This window comes from Strix uralensis, chromosome 24, assembly GCF_047716275.1.
Source record: "Strix uralensis isolate ZFMK-TIS-50842 chromosome 24, bStrUra1, whole genome shotgun sequence".
NCBI lineage: Eukaryota > Metazoa > Chordata > Aves > Strigiformes > Strigidae > Strix > Strix uralensis.
Genome location: NC_133995.1, coordinates 5490997 through 5510131, shown reverse-complemented (window position 1 = coordinate 5510131; position 19135 = coordinate 5490997). Strand labels below are relative to the sequence as shown.

The following is a 19135-nucleotide window of genomic DNA, read 5'->3' as shown; positions in this document are numbered from 1 at the left end:
AAAGCCTGGGATCAGATCTGAACTCTGCAGCAGAGAAGATCAACGTTTTAATGAATTAAATATATTCTAAACTAAATGTAACCTCTTAGCGCTCAAAAATTTGAGCGAGACTAACTTAAAGAAAAAGCCAACAATCCAACTCATTTCAGCTCTCTCTGGCTGTGAACTGGCCACAGGCCAATCAATTATCTTGAATTTATTCGTTATTCAACTTCCATCCAAAAGCCAATTTCCAGGCTGTGAATTGTAGGTGAGCAGTTCCTCTCATTTCAGACCAGTTTGCGGGGAAGCAGCTTCGCTGGGCTGCCCAGAGCAACACTTGGCCGAGGGCCATGCACAGCGTTACGTGGGCTGGAGCGAGGCAGGACACTCTAGCTGGCACGTTCGGTGTTAGACACTGCCGGGGGGATTTAGAGGGACATAGGTTGTTTGACATCCAGCAGCAGCATTTACAGATGCAAATACAGCCCAAGCTGCAAGGAACATCCCCCAAAGGCTGCACAGCCCTGCCAGGCCTGGGAAGATACATTTAATTCCTCCCCATTAATTTGTTATTGTGCAGGGAGGACATACAGTGTGAGCTACGTAGCCCTGCATCAGCAAAGCATGTTTTGTCACAGAGACCAGATGCCTGCAACTGAAACACGAAGACGCAGCATGCACACAGATGTTTGCTCGGCTTGGCAGGGTGGTCTTGGGGGTGGGAAGCTGCAGGGGTGAGACCTCAGCTGTTCTGCTCCAGGCTAAGCCCACCCTGGGCTGCCCCCGAGCCTGCAGGTTGGGGTGCAGGCGGAGCAGGGCTGCCCCCCCTCTCCCAGGGTGCTGGAAGGAGAACGATGCTGAAGACCACAAGCAAGGCAGCAGAGGAAGCAGCGTTGGTACTTCATGCAGCGCGCACACACCCCACAGTTACACTGCAGCTAAAAGGCACCATCAGGGCTCGTGGACACCCACAGCTCTCACACCTCCACTTGAAACTCTGCACCTTGCTGTTACCCACGCTAACACAGAAGGCACCCTTCCTCTGTCTCCAGTCTACCCAGCACCCTGGGAAGATCTCCTAAGCTTTCAAACTGGAAGAAATCCCCCTTGCCCATCCAAAGCTGTCTCCTCCCCTAACATTGTTTTCATTTCCCCCTCCCCCCCCCTTTTTTATTCTCAATAAAAACATAATTACAGGCTTTTAAAAAAAGCAAATTATAGTGACATACTTTAATTATCTCCAAGCAATGGAGGACTAAATTACACAGTCAGGGAATCGGAGGTTACCTAAAAATAAAAGCAAGAAGCTTCATTAAATGCTAATTGCAGCTTTCGCCACTGAAGTGAGATTTCAACACAATCTGCCATTGACTCGCTTGGCCATACAAGAGAACACTGGCACTGGGGAGAGACCCTCTCACACACCACACACATGCCTCCATCCACGGCTGCGGGCTCCAGCCGCAGGGACCGCTTCGCTGAGGGGAAACCAGGCAGTCGGCGTGTGCAGCTCCACCCTGCCGCTGGTCCTTCCCCAACCGCAGGGCTGGGGTGCTTCCACCTCCCTCTGCAGCACCCACTGTCCCCCTGAGACTACTCAGAGGCATCACCCATCTTCTCATAGCACTGATGTGCTTATCACAGCTCTCCGTCCTCCACACTGCATTCCCACAGCCCAGGAAAATTAAGTTCAAGATCTCCATTTGTATCTTCAAAGCTCCCAGTGGCCCAACAAGGGCCTGATGCTCCAGGCCAGAGGTTTCGGCTGGCAGCAGGTCTCATTGGGAGAAACGCTTCATAGCGCAGAAATTAGCTTGACTTGCTTGCCGCAGAGCTGGTCCCCCACTGCGTAATGAACCACAACATCTGCCACAGGCTTTGCTGCCTTCTGCTCTAAATGCAAGTCACACCTTGCTCTGAGCAGCACTCAGCTCTCCTGGGGCCAGAATGGCACTCTGTGGCTCTCCCTGTGGGAGAGGAGCTGGATGGAGACCTGTCTTAGAGCACGGAAAAAAGCACTTTCTACTCCAGCCTGCTGTTTCCATCCCCCTCCTCCAGATTTGCTTACTAAGGAGCTTTGCCATGACTTCAACAGGAGGTCTGCAGAGCCAGGTGGCAGGGGAGTGATTTTTCCCAAGTCAGTGCTATGGAGGAGCAAGGGATGAGGTGGCAGGCAGACTGAGAAATTCGCAGAGAAATTATTTTGTTTTTCCATTTCCTATCAAGTTGGCCTAATTGTGCCGCTAAAGTCTGTAATTTGCCTCTCACAGAAGAGAGTTAATGACAGGTTCCACGCTGCTGCTGCTCCACGCGGTGCTGGGGAGATGAGCCCACACACAGCTCCCCATTCCAGCCCCTGGCTGGGCCGTGAAAAGGGCAGCAGGACCCCAAGAGTTCCCATTTGTCCCTGGAAAGGGGAGCTCAGGAGATGAGCTGGGGGTTGGGAACAGCAGCCAAGGCCAACAGAAAGTTCAAGGAGGGAGGAGATACAAGCACGCAATGGAGGGAGACAGTACCAGCTCTGGTTTCTCCCCCCGCTTCTCAGATTCCCAGAAAAAGTTAAAAACACGCAGGTCAACCACTCAGGGAACTCAGGCAATTACTGCTATTTAAATTCAACAACTCTTCACAGAAATAAGGGGAAAAATCAGACAAGTGCTTTTAAGCTGTAAAGGAGGCAAGGAGGAGAAACAACAGCACAAATTTCAGGACAAGCACCTTATTTTAGAAAAAAAAAAAAACAACAAAACACATAAAGTACCAAAAACTAGGAATATAGTATCTAGGAATCAGTATCTACTCTGCTTTTCTTCTGCCCAGCCACAGGCAGCAGAACTGCCCTCAAAAATATTAAGGAGAGCAGAAACCCGATACTAACAGAAACCAGCTATCTCCCCCAACTGCCCCAGCAGCAGCTATCACCTCTCTGCAGATACCAGCACCAGAGCCTGCCTAGATCCACGTCGCTCTACATCCATCTCAATTGCTTATAGACTGTTCCCTTTTAATTAGCTTTCATAATCAAATAAGAGTCTAGAATTAAACAGCACTGTATCATGAAATGCCGTATAAAATTAACCAGCCATGTTCGGAGGTCACTGCATCTGCTGCTGAAACGCACCCAGCCCTGGGAGGGATACAGGTCTATTTAGCAGCACACGGTAACGGTGCCAGTAAGTGTAGGTTTTAGCTGGTAAAAAATGGGGCCAATTAAAATCCTGTTTCAAGACCAGCGAGGTTGGATTTGTGCAAATATTTTGCATATCTGTTTAAGAACATCTTTATATCATTTAAGCTAAAGTCTGTAAGGAGTAAGACTGAATCACTGCAAAGCACACTTGCACCAAAATAAGTACCCACATGAGGACTCTTTTGATTTAACACCTCACCACATCCATCAAGAAATCGGGGTAGCTATTGTGTTTCAATAGGGTCTGATGCAGAGGGGAATATGAATCTACTTGAAACCACATTCAAAGTTTAGCCAAGTGACTTCTTCCCCAGGCACCAAGCAAGCATCAAAACCATCCCTTTGGGATGTGCCGTCCCAGCCACCAAAGCCCAGGCCCCGCCGCCCAAAGCAACAAACAGCCCCTGGAGCCGCTGTGCATCACTGGCTGCCAAGGGCCATAGCAGAGCTCTCCCTTCTCCACACCTTTCTTCTCCAACACCCCGCAACAGCACAGCCCAAGCAGGGCAGGACACACTCCAGGGCTGGCTGCGTTTCCTCGAGGAAGCAGTTTGAAGGCAGAAATGTTTGAGAACAAGAGAAGCATAGAGCAACACCTTGAAGAACTATTTGCACATGAAAAAAAAAAAAAGCTTATTCAGCAGAGCAGAGCAGTTAGATCAGCACAGCTCTCTGCATCCCCCCTGGGTAGAAAGCATCAACCCTGGGCAGACGACCTCGCTAGCACAGGTCTCCTCTTTCCCACTGCCTGTCCAGCTCTGGTGTCGGCACCGTGCCCCGCAGAGCTCCCCAGACCATGGGGACAGATGAGTCTGGAAGATCTGCTTGGTGGCAGCATGGTCAGTCCCCAGCCACAGCCTCTCCAGAGGACTCAATGCAAGGGAAGGAAAGGAGATGCTGCAATTAAGGTAGAATCAGCCTTTCCAGTCATTATCAGGCAGAATTCAGGGTGGAAAGCTGCTTGTAAAGACAGTAGAGCAGCATCTCAGAGCTGGAAACAGCAGCAGAGACAGCAACTCAGGTTCTCTGGGAGCCCTCTGAACCAGGCGGCATTTCACATCCGATCCGACAGTGATGGATGCGGAGGGAACAGAGCAGTTGTTTTCTCCTGAGAAGCTCTTTTGACAAGTGTGATCTTATCAAAGTTTCAAGCTTTTCATTACATTTCTTTTTTCTTTTTTTAACTCCTGCCTTCAAGCCACGCTCTGTCCTCTCCATGCTGGCAGGGAACAGTCACGTTTTCCTTCTGGCACTGATCAATGGCTGAAGCTCCCCGCGGTGCTCAGAGCAGCACTGAGGCCTCCCCTCCCTGGGGCACACAGCCTGTGTGACCCTCCAGAGCAAGAGCTGAGCTATGATTAATACACAAATAGGTCTAGAAACATGCAAAACACTGCAGGTAGCTTCATGCAGGCTCAGAGAAGGGAATATATGGGCACCTTTGGGCTGGGAGAGACATATGCAAAAGCACCAGGAGACATCCCAGAACCCTCATTGCCTCTGCGAGGTCAGGACACCACTGTCAGCTCCAGGGCTTCTGCTGGGCACCTAAAGCAACAACCTGCCCAAAAGCTAGAGGAAACCCACCTCTCTGGGGCAGGCAGCACCACCTTCCTCTGCGTCCTTTCCCCACCCTCCATCAGCTCTCCAGAAGACAAGCTTGGACCATCCTCTCCTTACCCAGCAGCAAAAGTTTTGGGCCCCTCACTCCAAAAAGGCCATTGAATGACTCGAGCGTGTCCAGAGAAGGGCAACGGAGCTGGTGCAGGGTCTGGAGCACAGGTCTGATGGGGAGCGGCTGAGGGAACTGGGGGGGTTTAGTCTGGAGAAGAGGAGGCTGAGGGGAGACCTCATGGCCCTCTCCAACTCCCTGAAAGGAGGGTGCAGAGAGGGGGGGGTGAGTCTCTAACCAAGTAATAAGTGATAGGACAAGAGGGAATGGCCTCAAGTTGCGCCAGGGAAGGTTTAGACTAGATATTAGGAAGTATTTCTTTACAGAACGGGTAGTCAGGCATTGGAATGGGCTGCCCAGGGAGGTGGTGGAGTCCCCATCCCTGGAGGGGTTGAAGAGTCGGGTTGACATAGCGCTGAGGGATCTGGTGTAGTGGAGAACTGTCAATGTTAGGCTAATAGTTGGACTAGATGATCTTCAAGGTCTTTTCCAACCTAGACGATTCTGTGAAACAAGCACAGCCACCCCCCTTTCCAAGGGCCTTTCCCAGAGCACAAGGACAGACACCACCAGCAAATACAGCAAACCTCCCCGAAACAGGCAAAACCAAAACTCTTTGAATAGCCACATATCTTACACTCCAGGCTGTGCTATCCCAAGGACAGGCTGGAACCAGGCTGGGCAGAGCTGCTTTTGTTAGCTGGGAACTCCATAATTAGCCCAGGTTGGTCTTGATGGGGAGGGTGGAGCTGGCCCTGCCTCTGAAGGGGGAGGGGGGGGGGGTGAAGCCCTGGAAAATCCCTCTGCTCCATCCCTCCAACCTCAGCCTACAGCTTGGAGAAGAGCAACAGAGGAGAAATCAGCCCCTTCTGCCCCAGATCTTGCCCCAACCCCTGAGCACTGGTGCGGCACAGTGTGTGCCCCAGGGCACTGTGCCAGGGTGGTGCTGAGCTCTCCTCATCCTGTCCCAGCCCCTCTCGCAAGGGCCCCAGTCGCAGCAGGATAGCCTGGGGAGGAAGGACACCGAGCCCCATGCTGTTCTGGAGCACTTGGCCACCCAAAACCTTCCCTGTCAGCCAAACCCAAGACACCTCCTGGAGCCTGGAACGAACAGTCACCAAGAGACAGCAAACGCTGAGTGCAAAACCATGGTTTTTTTATTAGAAATCTCCTCGTATAAAAATGATCATGCTCTACACAGTCATCGAATAATTCATAAACATCCAGGCACTGAACTTTGTTTTTTTTGTGTGTTTTTGTTTTTTGACTGGTCAGTACATAAAGCAGACATATTTCAATCCATATGGTCATCACATACATTAATTAACCACCTATAGAAATCAGCACTTTGAACACAGTCTAGGTTTTATTTTATTTTATTTTGTTGTCTGTTTTTTATTTAAATTTTATGTATTTTTATTTACTTTTCCTTTTTGCAACATATAGAATTTGGTAGGATATGGGAGAGAGAGTGAAAAGGGACAGAGGAAGACAGGAACAAAAGAAAATGGAGGATTAAAAAAAAGAAAGAGAAAACAGAAAGTTCTGCACAATCACAAACAATCTCACAAATTCCAGAAAAGGGAATATGTTGGGTGTCTTTTTTTTTTGCCAAGATACAGAAAAAAAAACCCAAAGATTTGCTGAAGTCCGTCACCTCTTCCCCGTGCTGTGTCCCCCCCCGTTCAACTGTTCTTCTTGCTCTGTGGGGAGGCATGCATTGTCACGGTGGTCGGTGGTTTATTTTTATTGTTTCTTTATTTATTTTTTTTGCTGCTGTTGATTGCCATCTTTCCCGGGAGCTCTGCCCAGCGGCCCCACCAGGAGCGTGTGTCCCCCCCGCTGCCACCGTCCCCCCCGCTGCCACCTCCCCGTCCCGTCTGGGTCCCCCTCCAGCGTCCTGCGACGAGCGATGTGACTCAGCCCCCTCCCGCGTCGTGGCATCCGCAGCCTCCCTCTACACCAGGCAGTTGCGATCGCTGGAGCTAAATCGCGTGGTTGCTATAGCTGACGTAGGTCTGTTTGGTAGCCAGTGCTGGAAAGAGAGACAAACCTCACATGTATCATTAACAAATCCCACCCTCCCTTTCTGGCTCCTGTCCCATCACCCTGACCCAACCGTCGTGCCAGGAGATGCTGGCGGGGATGCGACGTGGGGTTTGCTCATGGATCCGGCCAGCGCTGGCACTCAGGATCGTTCCCTGTGAGGGCACTGAGCCGTGGCAGAGGGGCTGAGCCCCACGGCAACCCTTGGGGGCTCCCTAAAGACAGCTCATCCCGAAGAGAGAGCCCAGGATGTGACACAGGGGATGTGTGCTCAGGCTCCCATTCACTTCCCTCAGCAACCTCTTACAGACAAACCCGCGGGTGCTCCCTGTTCCCAAAAGCTCAGCTTGCCCCAGACCTCCAAGAGCACAATTTGGGGTCCAAACTGGGTGCCCCGCACCCCTGCACATGGCTCCATGGCAGCTGGGAGTTGAGCAGCAGGGCACTGCCAGTGCCAGCAGCGGGCGGCATGAAGCCAACCAGCCTGGCTGCATCCCTCAGCCAAGGATCCCTGTGCCCGTGCGCGGGTGCTGGAGGAGCAGAGCACATACACAAACCTGCTGCCACCTTCCAGCTCCCCCAGCCCTTGGGACGGGGTTGAACACGCCAGGAGAGGAGACAGCAATGGCTACAAAGCCACCACGAGTCCCAGACTGACACCAGAGGAGCCGCAGCAAGGCCCAGTGCCAGGAAAACACCAGATAGCAATAAATCCTCCTGCTCCCCGCAGGGCTGTACCTCTGCCTTCGGGCTTGGAGGCTGCAGCATATCGCTTGCTTTTAGCAGCAGCCACAGCTCCAGGAGGGGTGGAAGCGGCAGCTCGCAACGCCCTGGCTTGCCTCAGCGCTTCGGCCAGGCACGATGCTCTGCGGAGATCCCACCATGGGGTCCCCAGGTACCGCGGGGCTCAGCAGACACATGGACACCCTCCAGCCAAGGACAGGGATGAGCACTGGGACACAGAGCAAAGCCCAAAACACCACAAGCAGCACAAACAGGTCTCCTCTGCAGAGACCGGCACCATGCAGAGGGGACACCCAGCAGCTCTCCCTCCGTCTCGGTGCCTCGCTGACAAATGAACCTTGCTGCAGATTTCAGACTGGTATTCCCAGATAACAATTAGATAGGCCATAAGAAATTAGAGCTGACAGAGCTATTTGTTAGCCGCAATGTTTTCATAGCCAATCTGCCCATATCAAAGCCCTGCGAATTATTTATTCTGTTGTTTATTTAAGGATACGTGACCCACCAGTGACAGAGTGAAAAATGGCCCCTCGGTCCTGCGCTGACAACCCCACTGTGCCTCCTGCCCCAGCACTGATGCCGTGCCCAGCTCCCCGCCTCAGCACACCTCGGGAGCACGCTGCCAGCCCCGCTCACACCGAGCTCCCACATTCCCCATGCGAGACACATCGGAGCCAGAGATGCGGCAGACGGGAGGCTCAGGTCTCCCTGCTCCTGGCACATACGATCCTCAGAGCCTCCTGCTGCGAGTCCCGCAGGGGAGAAGGATGCTCACTGCAACAGGGAGCATATGGGAATGTTTGGGTTCAGGTCCCAGCTGAGGCGCTCGCTGCATCTGGGCCTCGGAGCCCTGCTGCAAAGTGGGCATTGGCCCTTTGTGCCAGCAAAGCCCCAGCCAGGAGCTGATTGTGGCTGGAGGGAGACAAGGTCACGCATGCACAGCGTCACAGCCTGTGACACCGATGCCATGGGAAGTCTGGCACCAGGACAGGGCTGGCATGCTCCCAGCAAGCCCTTACTGTGGGGAGCCCACAGATACCCCCCGTCTGGCGTGGAGCACAGACGAAATGGGGGCAGACCCCACTGCCACGTTGGCATAGGACATCAGATCACACAGATCTGCAACAGCAGCTGACAAAAGCCACCTCCAGCACGGGCGGCGAGGGCGGTCTGACCATGTTGCTGCCCTTCACAATGCAGATAGGTAGATGAAAGAGCCGATTATGCAGAGACATCGCGTACAGAGCCACCGCCAGTGACAGCCATTACACAGGGCGATGTGGATACGGAGGTTATTCAGAGATGCCAAAGGATATTAAATAGCTCAGGCTGGAAAGAGAGCGAGCATGGGATTACAAAGGCAATCATGGCTTTCCATGGAAATGTTTGGTCTCCATTCCACTGATGCTGGAATCCAGAAACTCTGCTGGTACATGAGGAACATTTGTATTTCCACGGGGTTTTCTTCAGATTTAGCCCAAATGGGATTTCCCTTCTCAAAGGACCCCGGCAGCATTGGCTCCAACCTTTCCTTCTTCCTGCAAGACTCTGTTTTTGGAAACCCAAATGCAGAACAGACACACACCCACTTTCCCAGGGTTTCCTGAGCCCCCAGCCTCTCTTCCCAGGGGAGACTGGTGGCTGTTCCTGTGTCAGCCTTAGCTCCAGCCTGGCCCCCCAAAACAGCCCACGGGCAGACACCGAACACCCTTCCCCATCAGCCACACCAGAGCCTTCCCCAGAGCAGCTCTGGGCACCCAGGGTGGGCTGACATTAGGATCCTTCTCCAGGAGTCTGAGCAGATTTCTGTGTGCCCCAGCCAGCATCTCGCCCAGCAGCGGCATGAGCATGTCTCCAGCGTTATTCCCCCTGCCACCCACGCAGCAGCATTTCCCATGGGATAACGCAAACAGGCCTGTGGAGGGATGGGAGTGCCAGGAGTGATCCTGATCAGAAGGAGTCAGGACACATCTATCTCAGCAATGTGGCTGTGGTGATGGAAAAGGGGGAATCTCCCTTGCCCACAGTCGGAGATGACGCTGTCCCCTCACCAAAAACCTGGAATCCCTGCACATGTCCTGGCTGGAGCACAGATAACCGCAGCACACCTCCCTCGTCGGGGTGGCTTTGGGCACGGCAGGGAGCAGAGTGGCCCCCAGCCCACAGGACACATCCCTGCCCACGCTGTCCTCACTCCTGGGGGATGGCAGGAGGCAGCTGAGATGTCCCTTTGCCAAGGAGCAGTGCTGCCGGCACTGCTTGCGCCCATGGAGGACAGCACGGCTACGGCCCGCCAGCGAGTCAAGGCTTTGGGCTTCCTGGCGTCACACCAGCCCCCAGCAAGGCCAGCTCCCCAACCCTGCAGGGAGCCACGTTACCTTGTGTTTCGAGATTTTCGCAGAGCTCCGATTTGGCCTCTCCATTGGGGCGGAAACCTCCTTTCTGAGAGAACTTGTTGGACATGGTGGCTGCTGTCACCACTGCCTTGAGGCTCCGCTTGCGCTTGGGGACATTCTGCTCCGGGTGGAAGAGGATGATGTACACCTTGGGCATGTAGAGCATGCCCAGGGACACCGAGGCACTCAGACTCACCGAGATGGTGAGCGTCGTGGTCTGGATGTACATCTGCAAGACACAAGGGCACATGCTGAGACCCACCACGACTCTGTAGGATCCAGAAAGGGTCAGCTGGGAAAGGACAGGAAACAGAGGAAGGTGAAAACGTTGTGGTTAAATAAATAAAGGGGTAGGGAGCCAGGGTTGGAAATGTTGGCAGTTTTGGACCTTAAACATCAGACTCGATTTGCTGCACAGGTCAAGCTGCACCTAGAGAGGCCTCCAGCTCACTTTTGCTGTTTCCTCACCTGCAAACACAGGGAGGCTGTGCTGGTGCCCTGACCTGTGTTTTGGGGCCCTGGAACAGCCTCCCTGCACTGAGACCCCTCAGCACCCATGCACGCTCCCACAGAAACCTGCCAGCACCCCAACTCAAAAACATCAACCGAGATGGAGTCCCTGCGCCCTCTTCACCCTCCCTCTCTCCTCCCCAGCACTCACAGCACCCTCCACCAGCCACAGGGCAGGAGCTCCAGAGCTGCGCTGATGGGCACAGCAAGGACACCCACTCCCAGGGCCCAGTGCGGGGCACCCCCTGCTCCCCCATCGGCCTTCAACAGGTAATTCCCATTCCCCAGCTGGCTCCCTGGGCCGTTGTCATGTAAGTCACATATTACACACCGACGTTGCCTTTCTGCAGTCAAAACTAATTTCACGCTCACTGTCCAGGACTAACAGTGACAGATGTTTTGCAAAATGAAAGCCCATTAATCTGACTGTAGAATAATCCATTTTTCTATGGAAAGCGTTTGGCAGGCTCCTCACAAGCCGGGGGCATCTGAAGCAGGCAGCAACGGGAGGGAAAGAGACCCCCTCCCTCCACCCATCCCCACCTCTTGCCCGGAGCAACACAGGAGGCCAGGCGGGCAAGCCCCTCCGTGAGCATCCCTGCTCCCGGCACAGGGCTCCATCCTCTCCAGCATCCTCTCCTCCGCCGCGTAGCTCACAGGCCGGGTCTCTCCAGGCCAAGCAGGGAGAGGGCTCTGAGTCTTCGGGTGCCTTTGCACACACCTTTTTTTCTTTTCCAGCTGTGCTTGGACACTGGGGCTGTTTTGCGGGCTGCTAACGAGGTATTAGAAGGAGGCTGAAGGCAGTTTCTGAACTTTATCCCATGGCTCAGTCACAGCGTGGTGCCCGGGGTTTCTTCTGCAGTTGTTTCACATGGGGGATTTAGTGTGGTGCAAGGAGGCAGGACCTGGAGGAGCCAGGGGAAGCCCAGGAGCTGCAGCGTCAGTGAGGGCAGGGGGTCCCCACCTCCCCAGCTGCACACACTTAACCTGGGGGCTCATTTTCTGGAGGCAATAGAGTGAAAAAGTGATTGAGGACAGAAGCTGAGCACAGAGGCTGTACACGGCTCCCTGGAGAGAAGGTGCATGGAGGCAACTCCATCCCATGAGGCACCAGCTCCCGGCCAGGGCTGTCATCCCACCCCAGGACCTGTGGGTCCCAGCTGTGACCATGCAAAGAAAACAAACACGGGGGCCCAAAGCGTTCCAATTCAACCCAAAAGAAAACAAGTAACAAAGCTTCTTCTGAGTCAATTGCAAAGTTTCATTTGTCCCCAGAATAAAACCTCTTGCTGTCACATGTGCTGGTTTGTTTATTCCACCTTCTCTCTATATGCATGCAGAGTCAATCTAGGCAGTTTTTGGAAATAAAAATGTCATTTCATCAAGGAAAGTCAAAACATATCTCTGTGCCAGAATATCTGCTATTTTTTCCTTTTTTGTTTTTTTCCTTTTTTTTTTTCCTTTTTTTTTTTCCCACCAAAACTCTCCAGACATTGCCGCAAGTGTCCTGGACCAGAAGGACCAGACTTGCTGGGAATGAGGGCAGCACTGGGACACCAACTCCAGGCACCCCAATCCCTGTCCCAGGGACCAGCACAACTCTGCTCGGTGCCAGCATGACACGCCGTGGGACACGACTGAGACTCCACAGCCCTTCACCTCCCCGGCTCCCCCGCCTGCCCGCCCTCCTGCTCCTCAGCAGATGCCTTTCGGAGGAGCCTCACTTTTCAATCCAGCAATTTCCATATTTCCTGCCTCTGCAGCGACTCCCACCTGTGCCTCGGGACTCGGAGGCGTTTCAGCGAAGAAGGAGAGAGCAGCTGAGTTTGAGCTCAGACAAGACATCTCCGTGCACGCTTCCCCCTACGCGCCTGGGTCAGGGCTCCATCTCCCAGTGCCACCGGGGACTCCCCTCTGCCAAGACCCAAGGTGCCACCAGCTCCAGGCTCCCCATGCTCCCCCCGCCTCCCATCTCTTAGCCCTCCTCAAACCCCTGCAGCACTTTTGGGGTCTCACAGGGCCACCGTGGCTACCTTCACCCTAATGATGCATTTGACAGAAACAGCCCGCGCTAACCTCAGCAGCTTTGTGTCACACCACAGCAAGTCCCTTTTCAGCTCAGAGAGAAATATTTTTAGCCTGGAGTCTAAACACAGCCATGAAGCACTGCACAGTTAACCTTTTGCCACATCAAAAAATGACCATTTCTCACCATTTTGGTTCCTACTCTCTTAATTGGTTTCCAACCTAGGACCCCACTTTGCCCCTCTGTTAACGACACTTGCGCTTCCTCCAAAGCCCTTTGAGGTGTGCGCTGCAGTTATCAAAGAAGTTACAGCTCCTGGTTCAGCAGCATCCGCTGCTTCGTGGATAGGATCAAAGAACACAGCCCATCTCTGACTCAGGACGATGACGCTGCGTCGAGGGACTGCAGCAACCCTAAATGACCCAGCACAAGTTCCCAAGCCCAGAGCTGTGCTCAGCCTTTGCCCCAGGGATGGATGAGCCCATCCTGCCGTGGGGGGAGCAGCGCAGGCTCAAGGCACAGCCCTGCACAGCTTGTGTTTGTCCCAAAGAAAATCTCTGCCATTAATTGGCAACCCCCGCCTCTGAATCCAGGCCTGACCCAGCTACGAGAGATTTTGCACCGCTGTGAGTGCCATGGAAGGGAAAACCCACTCAATCCTCATCCAGCACCGCTAACTAAACAAACCACTGGACAGTCCTTCTCATTCCTTCTTCCCTCCCTCTTTTCCCCTGCTGAAAGCAAATGTGATAAACAGAGAACCAGACAATGACACCACTGTTCAGCTGCCGCCTTATCAGCGCAGGAAATTGTCTCTTTCTTTAGATCCTCTGTTATTGCTATTTCTGTAATCCGCTGGGATCGGCAGGGATAAGAGGTTCTTTTGAGAAAAGGCTTGGGGGACTTGTTATAATAATATGCCACCTCCATGCAAAGTTGTAGGCACAAAGTAAAGCAAAATAAAATAAAAATGGAGATTTTTATCCAGCTCCTCCAGACTGTGAGGCAGCCTGGGCTGCAAGCTCAGAGGGGGTGGGGGCAGAGGTGCCGGGCGGCCTTTGGAGGTGTGGGTCTGCCCCGTGGCATCCTCAGGCCTTGAGCAAAACTCCAGCCGTGTTCTATGGGGAGAACAACAGCCCGGCCGATGCTCCTGGCTCTTCTTTTCCCAGGTGTGCTGACCCTCCACGGACCCCAGCAGGGCCCCGGTCCTGGCAGCAATGGGGCGAAGGCAAGGGGATCCCTCCCTGCGGTGGCCTGTGGGTGCCCCCCCAGCACCACCGCGGGGTGATGCCAGTGCCAACACCCCCAGTTTTCATCCCAAGGACATGCTCAGAGCCAGATCCTCTGTGCAGGCTGCATAACGACACCTTTTTGACCTTTTTCTCCCCAAGACTGTAAACCAGCAGCTAAAGCATCGTGGCAGTACCAAGCACCCAATTGCTCCGAGCATCCCTTTGAGCACGTGCATCACCCTTCAGCCATGGCCTGGAGACGCACCGAGCTCACGTCCCCCGGCGGCACGGCCGAGCGCCAGGCTGAACCACCACAAACCCCTCCTGGGATTGCTCAGCGGACGCTGTGGCAGCAGCAGGCTTTGAAAAAGAGAACTGCGTCCAAGGGGAGTTGGGAACATCACTTTTTCCGCCTCTAATCAGCTTGTTAGCAGCCTAATAACAGAGAAGCCCTGCACATTACAAGCCCCCGAAGTGAGGCACAGCCTGTTGTCGAATTGCTGCTTGACAGCCAGCTTTCGGCAGCCCTAAATTATCCCATGACAAGCTGCAGTGAAGAGGTGAGCAACCTTGCGCATAATCTACAATCATTATCATTTCCATCTTTATTACCCACAGTATGCCGAGCACATTAAGGAGGCTTTAAGGGAGCTTTTGTTTTGCAATAATTTCTTAAAAAACCTGCTTTCTTGTTAGTATCTCCCCTGCCATCTCATCAAAATGGAAATGCTGCAAAAGGCTCCATTTATTTCCTTTAATCCTTCACACTTTTAGCCAGTGCGCTGGCTTGGTAGAGACTTTTTGGTCGAGCCAAGGTTAAAGGTGCTGGTACAGACCTGGCCTCCTCAAGGGGTTTGATGCTCTGAGCAGAGACAGCTCTCCAGGACGTGCATGAAACTCTGGTGTCCACAGCAAAAGATCTCTCAGCAAACCACCCCTGCCCCTTTGCAATAGGTGTTGCCAAAAGTTGTGGTGTCAGCACCTCAGCATCATGGGGGACACGCTCAGGGGAAATTATCCCAGTCATGATGGGTCCAGAGAGGGAATCCAAGCAGTAGGTCACTCCGGGGATTTCCAGGGAATAGCAACATCGAGGTTTATTTGTCACAGGCAGCTCTGGGCTGGCAGGCGTGAGCTGTTTGCGTTTAACATAAATGCGATTCTTGTTTTGGCTGGCAGGCAAAGGGGATTTGGGTCTCATTCATGAGATTTTTCTTCTTTGTTCTCATTCCCTCTCACATGAGCACAGAGCTTCATCCAGGCTGGCCTCGGTCCCGTGGGTACTGGCACCAGGACCACCCTCCAGGAGCCGAGGACAGGGAGGAGGACAGACAGACAGTTGTTTCACAGCACAAATCCACCTCTTGGATTATCAGGCCTGGCCTCGTCTACACTGTGTGCAAAGTCACATCCGGAGGCACAGGGGATGTTCACACCCCAAGCCCCTCAGCAAGACAGAGCTGCTCCACGCCCCCCTCAGCGCTGTGCCACCCTGCCCACTGCAGCCCAGACGAGCAATTTGTTGTCAGTGCCATGTTGCCAAACACACAGGTGTTAATTAAAATCACAGCAAAATGGTAATCGAGTGAGAAGTCACAATCTGCCCTGCACCCTGGCAAGTGAGGGGACACACTGAGGGGTTGCTCTGCTCCCTCTCCTCTTGCCCTTGCCCTCCACTGCTTCCAGCTCTCGGGGATTTCAGAGAGCAGCTCCATCTCTCCAGCCTCCATCACTGACTCAGCACCAGGAAAAGGTGCCAGCTGGGCAGTGCTTGGTACCTTTTCCATGCAGAAATGGTGCTCATGACACTGGTTCTGCCCTGGGGACTCATCCTCCCCAAGCCCACACAGCAGCAGCACTGCTACCCCGTCTGGAGCAGGGCAGCGGGGTCAACAGGGCACAGAAAACCAAAGGGAGAGGGACGAAATGAATCAGGAAGGTCTCTGCTCCCCAGTAGAGCAAGAGATTTGCCAACCAACTCTTCCCACCATGATTCCCAAGCCAGCAGGAGCGCAGAGAAGCACCCCTCCTTGCTTAGGACATGTCAGCCTCTCTCAGCCCTTGTCCTTGCAGCCCACAGGGCCACCAGCCAGACCTCTCCCCTCCTCCCTTACCTTTTCCGCTGACTGCGACGTCCCAAAAAATATAGGGATGAAGGCTAACCACACAATGCAAGTAGTGTACATGGTGAACCCGATGGGTTTGGCTTCGTTAAAGGTCTCTGGGACCCCGCGGGTCTTAATAGCGTACACAGTGCAGGTGACCATGAGAAGCATGCTGTACCCAAGCAAACAGATGAGGGAGAGGTCCGAAATGTCACATTTGAGGATGCCCCGGGCAAAGTGGGGGTTTGTAGTCCGCTGGTCCTCGTAGTCAATGACAGAGTGGGACGGGTCTACGATGAACCAGATGCAGACGCCCACGAGCTGCAGCGAGATGAGGCTGAAGGTGATGACCAGCTGGGAAGCAGGGCTGATGAACCGGGGGGCACTCACCGACTTCTTGCCCTGCTCAAAGATGCGGTAGATGCGGTTGGTCTTGGTGAGCAGGGCGGCGTAGCTGATGCTCATGCCCAGCCCGAGGAAGATGCGTCGCAAGGAGCACGTGCTCAAGTCGGGCTCAGCGATCATGAGGAAGGTGGTGGCGTAGCAGAGGAAGATGCCCGTCAGCAGGACGTAGCTCAGCTCCCGCCCCGACGCCTTGACGATGGGCGTATCGTTGTAGCGCACGAAGGTCACCACCACAAAGAGGGTGGCGATGATGCCCACGATGGCGATGAAGACAGGCACCACGGCCCAGGGCGAGCTCCACTCCAGCTTGATGATGGGGATGGGGGTGCAGCTGGTGTGGTTCTCGTTGGGCCGCTCGTTGAAGTGGCACCGCTTGCAGTGGAACTCGTCCAGCTGGTACTGGTAGCCATCGCAGCGCTCACAGTGCCAGCAGCAGGGAATGCCCTTCACCAGCTTCTTCCTCTCGCCTGGCTTGCAGGGCAGGCTGCAGATGGAGCTGGGGAGCTGGCTCCCACCCCCCGGCCACAGCATGTTCTCCACCTGTGGGGAGAGACAGCACCAGCCCCACTGACGCTCAGCATCTGTCAGGCATCCCTGGGGCACAGGAGGGATGCCCTGCCTCTGCTCGTGGCAGTGTTGCCCAGATTCAGCCCCTCACCCCATCAGTACATCCCATGAAGGACCCCAGCCCTACCCAGCATGGGGACAGGGAGGTGGTAAAACTCTCCATCAGCCTTTTGGGTAGAGTCAACACCAGAAACCCAAAACAAAGATCCTCCTTCCCTGGGAAAATGCCCTCTGCTCTGTTCTGGCTGCTCCTTCCCTTATCAGGACTGTAAAGTTGGATGCCCAGAGCTTGTGGGATGCAGTCACACGCACTGATGGTGGGTCACCATGGCTGAACCACAAGGGTGTACTCAGGGGACACCCTCCCCCCAGGTTTGGCTTCCTAACTTTGCACCCATGGGCTCCCTGCCTCCCAGCTGGGTTTGTTACACCCTACGTGGCCTTGATGGGTGCAGAAGAAGTCTGCAGGACCTTCCCTGTGGCACGGACCGTGCACGGCCATGCCACAGGCACCAGCCAGCCCCCAACCTTACTTTTAGGTGGAGGTGGTCGGTCCATTGCCCGATGACTTTGTACTCAGGAGTGGAGTTCCTGATCTGGTACTGGTAGATGTCATAACGCCCCGGCGCGTCTCCATTCTCATTGAATGTCACGGGAGTCCCAGCAATGCCTGCAAGAGAGGGAGGGCTCAGCACCCACAGCACCTGCCGCAGCACCCTGGGTGATGAAGTTGAAGGGGGCTCTGGTTTGATGTTTCCCCCTTGGTGTGGGGTCTCTCACTGCTGGGAGTGCCACAAGCTGCCAGGACAATGCCAGCACGGGCACAGGGTGGAGGAAGCAATTGGGGAAAAGAAAACCAACCCCAAACCCAAGCTGGTGCAGGGACCTTAAGGTATCAACTAGCCCCCCCAGGAACCAGAGCTCACTGAGCGATGCCAGGCACCGAGCGCTGTTACGCCAGCTGGTTTACTGCTCCTTTTAAGAAAGGGGGGAAAAGCAGCTTTAAACTTAAATCAAGTGAACTGTGCAGATAAACACTAATGAAAGGAAGGAAGAGAAAAATCAAGCAAGAGGGAAAAATAAATAAAAGAGACACTGCAGAGGAGATCACAGAGTGGAGATAAATAGAAGTAATAAGGAGGACAAGACAGAAAATGTTTATTAAGGAGATAGAGCAGAGGAAAAGATGCATTTCCAGAGATCTGAAGACAGACAAGAACATGGCAGTGTGATTCAGCGGGACCTCTGCCAGCCGTGGTGTGAGGAGGTGGCAGGGGGGAGCGGGCACAGGGAAAGGCCAGGCAGGCAGGACGGCAGGGCGAGGGCAGGATTGCTGCCAGGTTACTCTCCAAAGGCAGATCCAAAGGAGATGTGGAAGCTCAGACCTCCTCATTTGCTGATCTGCTGTAAAACCACCTCATCTCTGCACCCAGCATTTGCAGTGTGGCGGGTGCCGAATGGTAACACAAATAAATTGTGGGTGCTGCTGTGTGACCCATAACGGGGGACAACCTGGGACACCCAGCCCCACGGGGCTGTTCCTCCCCCACCACCCCGGGGACGGACAGACCTGAGAAGTTGACGCTGCGGATGTACTTGAGCAGCTCCACGCCGTCCACGGGGTCCATCCTGGGGCACAGCCCCACCTTGCCAGGGCACAGGTTCTTGTGCATGTTGTGCAGAGCGTGTCCCATGGCGTAGACGGCGTCGATGACAAACTGAACCTTGCCCTCCTGCTCGTACGAGGAGTCCTGGCCGATCCGCTCTCGGTCTGCGGGTACACATAAAGCAGGGCTGCCATACCCCTGCCATCCCAGCCATTCCCCACAGGGATATTTCTGCTGCAGCCAAACCCTTGCAAATAAGCCCACTCTGGACTGAAGCAGCTGGAATTTCCAACTCCATTCCCAAAACTACAAACCCATCAGCCAGCCAGGGCACCTCTTTCCCAGGGGGAAGCTTATGCTCCCTAGGCATGTCCCGGGAAGGAGCAACAGGGCACAAATGCACCTCTAACACCACCAAACTGCTCCCAAAACAAAACCTTCATTGCAGATATGTTTCATAGTGTCAGACTAAGGCATTGGCTGTGTCTGCACTGCCAGGGCTCAGGGCTCGAGCTGAAAGTCCTCCCATCACCTGTGTGAAGAGGGACAGCCGGGGGAATGCTGTGGCTCTCACCTCAGCCCCTCTGAGCACCACACCGGGAAGGTTTGGGGTACGTGAGCTGGCCTCTGAAGGCAGGAGGAGGGTGACGTGC

General features: G+C 54.1%; 1 protein-coding gene across 8 annotated transcripts in view; it reads right to left on the bottom strand.

Annotated features, from left to right (window-relative positions):
- Positions 1–5979: 5979 nt before the first annotated feature.
- Positions 5980–19135, bottom strand: part of GRM4 (glutamate metabotropic receptor 4) — a 51593-nt gene continuing 38437 nt past the window's right edge. For 7 of the 8 annotated variants that reach the window (XM_074893766.1, XM_074893767.1, XM_074893768.1 and 4 more), the window contains 5 exons: positions 18446–18646; positions 17409–17545; positions 15913–16848; positions 10013–10259; positions 5980–6879 (listed from right to left, as the gene is read on the bottom strand). In XM_074893766.1, coding sequence (XP_074749867.1) covers positions 6830–6879; positions 10013–10259; positions 15913–16848; positions 17409–17545; positions 18446–18646 — 1571 coding nt within the window. In that variant the 3' untranslated portion in view covers positions 5980–6829. The remainder of the gene's footprint in view (positions 6880–10012; positions 10260–15912; positions 16849–17408; positions 17546–18445; positions 18647–19135) is intronic. The other variant, XM_074893765.1, reaches the window with a different exon arrangement.